Source organism: Orycteropus afer, unplaced genomic scaffold (assembly GCF_000298275.1).
Source record: "Orycteropus afer afer isolate SDZICR_OR568_19922 unplaced genomic scaffold, OryAfe1.0 scaffold00462, whole genome shotgun sequence".
NCBI lineage: Eukaryota > Metazoa > Chordata > Mammalia > Tubulidentata > Orycteropodidae > Orycteropus > Orycteropus afer.
This window is the reverse complement of record NW_006922049.1, coordinates 190,095-195,376: the sequence shown is the minus strand read 5'-3', so window position 1 is coordinate 195,376 and position 5,282 is coordinate 190,095. Positions and strand designations below refer to the sequence as shown.

The 5,282-nt window shown below is 42.9% G+C and overlaps 1 protein-coding gene across 1 annotated transcript in view; it reads right to left on the bottom strand.

The window, feature by feature from the left end:
* Positions 1-227: 227 nt before the first annotated feature.
* Positions 228-5,282, bottom strand: part of MET (MET proto-oncogene, receptor tyrosine kinase) — a 108,014-nt gene continuing 102,959 nt past the window's right edge. Inside the window, exons 19-20 of the mRNA XM_007954499.2 lie at positions 547-683; positions 228-438 (exon numbers count right to left, since the gene is read on the bottom strand). Of these exons, the coding sequence (XP_007952690.1) occupies positions 228-438; positions 547-683 (348 nt within the window). The remainder of the gene's footprint in view (positions 439-546; positions 684-5,282) is intronic.

Genomic DNA, 5,282 nt, shown 5'->3' with positions numbered 1-5,282 from the left:
GTCAGTTCCAGCCTCCAGTTCCATTAGCCGATTCAGATCCTTTGTTGGGTGAAAAACGTCAGTCATTTAAATAACAATAGCAAATCCTACCATAGTGCAATTTTGGCAAAAGCAAAAAAATATCTGATGGCCTTAAAAAGGCCAGGCAGTGAAAAAACGATTGGACCAAGTGTGGACTGTTGTTTGAACTGTTACTAGGATGTCCCTCAGAAAGGGTGGTGTCTCTGTCATGTGTCCACCTCATCATCCACATTTTCCTGTGACGACAAGAGACAAGGATATGGAGCGACACATTTGACATTCACATAAGTAGCGTTCACATGGACATAGTGCTCCCCAATGAACGTGGAGAATATCGCTGATATCCGGGAGACCAGTTCAGAAAAGGATGGGCGCATTTCAGCTTTAGGGTGCCAGCATTTTAGCATCACTTCATACCTATTTCAGAAAGAGAGAAATGCTGTGAGAGAGCCGTTGGAAGCAAGCACTTCTGTAAAAGCAAAGACAGCAAGAGATACTGAAGGTTTTGTGAGAACTGCTACTTACAAGGGATCTGGGCAGTATTCAGGTTGTAAGAGCCTTCTTCCTTGCAATAAGTAAACTGTTATATCAAAGGTGTTTACATCAGGATAAGGAGGAGCTCCTCTTGTCATCAGTTCCCAGAGAAGCACACCAAAGGACCACTAGGAAAACAAGGTACCAAAGAATCCAGGTGAGGCAGTACAAACTATAATCTTATTCAGTAGGTCTTGATAACTAAACTTGCTTTAAAAATCAACTGTTGTTGAGTTCATCCCGACATGTTGTGAGTCCATGTGTGTCAGAGCAGAACTGTACTCCATAGGGTTCCCAATGGCTCATTTTTTGGAAGTAGATTGTCAGGCCTTTTTTCTAAGAATGTTCTGGGTAGACTTGAACCTTCAGCTTTTTGATTACTAGCTGAGAGCATTAACGGTTTGCACTACCCAGGGACTCCACACTTGGCTTACCATATTCAATACTATTGCTGTTTTGTGCTGAGCTATGAATTTTATGACCTATTTAATCAGATCAAGGTTAGATTATAAATTATTGTTGTTGTTGTTATTTGCCGTTGAGTCAGCCCTGACTCATAGCGACCCCTCCTTGGGTTTTCGAGGCAGTGTCACTATAGAAGTAGGATTGCCCAACCTTCCTTCCGGGGAGTGGCTGGTGGGTTTGAACCGCCAGCCTTCTGGTTAGCAGTCAAGTAGCCTTAGGCACTATGCTACAGTATTAAAAAAAAAAAGTAGCTGAAAACATGATGATAAAGATGCCTCTGTAATTTGTACATTTTCCAACTTTTCCCTTGTAAGGTCAAAGCACTAACATGTTTCTCTCCTTCCCTCTTTCAAAGCTTCACTTTTAGATTATTTAGTAAGAGAAGAAGATAAAGGAAGGCTTTGAAAATTTAAAGTTGTGGGATTTCAAAATGAATGTAAATACTGTTTAAGAAATATAGCCATATCTAAATGCTAATGTTAAAAGGGAAGATCTGCCAGTATAAATAAAGATCCATATTAAAAATCAGAAATCATAATAACTGCTAGGCAACAAATTTCTCTACTGAAAAATAATTTAAATAAAACAACTTTAATTTGAAATCGTGAATGTACCCAATTAATATAAAATGGCTGTATCATCACTTTATAGCAAGGATTATAGTAATATGGAAAGGTTAAATGATTTGCTAAAAATACTCCAATAAATCTGGATTCACACTGGGGAAACATATAAGAATTCTTGACTCTTGGGTCTTTCTTGGTCTACTGAGTGAGTGATTTAAAGCACTCTACTCAGAACAGGAAGGAAGGTTGGGCAATCTACTTCCGTAGTGATACTGCCTCAGAAACCCAAGGAGGGGTTGCTATGAGTCAGGCCGACTCGAAGGCACATAACAACAACAACAACACACTCAGAATAGGAGGAGTCCTGCTGGTGTAGTGGTTAAGGGCTTGGTTGTTAACCAAAAAGTTGGTGCTCTGAACCCACCAGTTGCTCTGCAGAGGAAAGATGTGGCAGTCCACTTTCATGAAGATTACAGTCCTGGAAACCCTACAGGGAAGTTCTACTCTGTTGTTTAAGAATGCTATCAGTCATATTACTTGGATCCCTGATCAACACCAATAGAAGCAGCAGTTAAGAAATCAGATGTCGTACTGCACTGAGCATATCTGCTGCAAAAGATTCTTTAAAGTGCTGAGGAGTAAAGATGTCTCCTTGAAGACTAAGGTGTGCCTAATTCAAGCCAGGGAGCTCTGGTAGCATAGTGGCTAAGACACTTGCCTGCTAACCAGACGGCTGGTGGTTCAAACCCACCAGCCACTCCTCGTGGTTCAAACCCACCAGCCACTCCTCGGAAGGAAGGTTGGGCAATCCTACTTCCGTAGTGATATTGCCTCGGAAACCCAAGGAGGGGTCGCTATGAGTCAGGTGTGACTCAGATGGCACATAACAACAACAACAATTCAAGCCATGGTATTTTCAATAGCTTCATATGCATGTGAAAGCTAGACAATGAATAAGGAAGTGTGAAGAAGAGTTGATGCTTTTGAGTTGTAGTATTGGGGAAGAATACTAAAAACACCATGGACTGCCAGAAGAATGAACAAATCTGTCTTGGAAGAAGTGTAGCCAAATGCTCCTTGGAAGTGAGAATGGCCAGAATTCGTCTCACCTACTTTGGTCATGTTGCCAGAAAGGACCATTCCCTGGAGAAGAATATCATGCTTGGTAAAGTGGAGGGTCAGTGGAAAAAGGGAAGACACTCAACAAGATAGATTGACACAGTGGCTACAACAATGGGCTCAGGTATAGCAAGGATTGTGAGGCTGGCACAGGACCGGGCAGTGTTTCATTCCATTGTACGTAGGGTCGCTATGAGTCGGAGCTGACTTGACGGCACCTAACAACAACAACAACAACAACAACTTGAGTCAGAGTGGACTTGACAGCAATGGGTTTTTGGTTGCTATGCAGACTAGATCAGGTCATAGAATACAGGACAGAGGGCAGCATTTGCAGGTTGCCCATGCAGAAGACCCAGGAAATCAGCTTTTGCTTGATATCATGTTTCCGTCACTCCCAGATGAGGAAGCGTGTGGGGGAGAAATGAGGCTCTGATAAAAAAACAGCTTGGAGAGGAAGAAGGATACAGAACAAACAGATGGAATAGAAAAAGATAAAAGGTATCAGACTAGTGTAGCTTCCAGTACTCAAAGAGAAGGAGGATAAAGCTTATCTCCAACACTGCTGCTGGAGGAAACCAGGAAAATACTGTAGTTCCTGATACACATTCCCATTAATGGCTTTTTCTCTCTGCCCAGGAGTCCTTGGATGGTATGGTTAATACTCTTGGCTGCTAACTGGAAGGTTGGAGGTTAGAGACCACCCAGAGGCACCTTGGAAGAAAGGCCTGGAAATATCTTTTCCCAAAACCAGCCATTGAAAACCTCACGGAGCATAATTTCACTTTGACATTTGGGGTCACCCACGAATCAGAACAATTTGCCTAGATCCAAACAGAAAAAACACACCCCTCCCCAGGAGGGAACTAGATAACTTTGCTGCCTTCTTCAGCCTTTTGAAATCAAAGTTTTCAAAGCCAGAGAGTCTTATTGGTTACTCCTGACAACTTCACTGTGCTAATCCTCAAGCTCCAGAATTTCCATTAAAATTTAAATCAATTGAACAAACATATACTGACCTTTGGTCATATACAAGTAGTGTACCATCCTAGGTACTGAACAGATTAGGAGGTTGAATTAGCAAAGGTAAGAGTATTATGCAAACACTGTAACTTACAACTATAAGATAATAACAATAATACAAAAAAGGAATAAAGTGTTAAGAAAAGTCAAAGAGATGATAGTGAGGTACTGAGGACATGTAACAAAGAGAGTGACACTAATAGGAATCTTGAAGGACAGGGAGAATTAGCTTTATAGGCACACTTAATACGAGGGCAGAAAGGGTAGGGTAGGAGGGACTGGGCCCAGGGGCAAGAGTACACAGTGTTTTTTTGTGACACAGGTCACTTCACTTGATATGTTGTTGTTATTTGCCACCGAGTTGGCCCCGACTCCTAGCGTTGGCCCTGATTCCTAGCGACCCCTCCTTGGGTTTCTGAGGCAGTTATCACTACGGAAGTAGGATTGCCCAACCTTCCTTCTGAGGAGTGGCTGGTGGGTTTGAACCGCCAGCCTCCTTGTTAGCAGTCAAGTGCCTTAGGCACTATGCTACCAGAGCTCCTTGATATGTAGATCACATGAAGGGATAAGGTTGCATTGGGGCCCTGCGGTCAGGTTTTCTAAATGTTGAGTGGATTAAACCGAAATTGATGGGCGACAGGAAGTCACTCAGTAGGACATGACTAGATTTTGCTCCAGGAAATTGCATCTGTAAACATTCCACTGAAGATAAAGAGAAGGGGCCACAGACACCAGCTAGAAGGTTTCTGAATAAGAATAGATGAGGGGTGATGTTGCATACTGGCAAAACAGTAGCCTAAGAGAATTAGGGAGGAAAAAAACCCAAAAACAAACTCATTGCCTTTGAGTTGATTCTGACTCAGCAAGCCCTCCTTGGGTTTCTCAGGCAGTATCACTACGGAAGTAGATTGCCCCATCTTCCTTCTGAGGAGTGGCTGGTGGGTTTGAACCACCAGCCTTCTGGTTAGCAGACAAACGCCTTAGGCACTACACCACCAGAACTGTCAATATAATGGAAAGGTGAGTGGTTTGAACCCAGCCAGCAGCTTTGAGGGAGAAAGACCTACTGATCTACTCCAGTGAAGATTAAACAAGAAACAATCAAACCTACTGCCACTCTTAGTGACCCTATGTCGTTGTTATGTGCCGTCGAGTCGGACAGCGTTTTCCACAGGGTTTCCAAGGCTGTGAATCTTTGCAGAAGTAGACTGCCTCATCTTTCTCCCACGGAGCAGATGGTGGGTTCAAATTGCTGCCCTTCTGGTTAATAGCCAAATGCTTTAACCACTGCGCTACCAGAAAACTCTATGGAACAGCTCTACTCTGTCACATTGGGCTCCTAGGAGTCAAAACTGAGTTGATAGCACCCAAGAACAACATAACGAGCCAAGCACGGATGGCATACCCCCCTTCTCTTTTAAAAAAACAAAAACTATCTTATGTAATGCTTTTGCAGTCCTGTAATGGAACTGGTTTTGTGATGCTTTAGGAAGAAGGAAAGCAAGGTTCCAAGAGGCTCAGTAGTTAGTTGTCTTGCTCAGGCCCTGTTGTTGT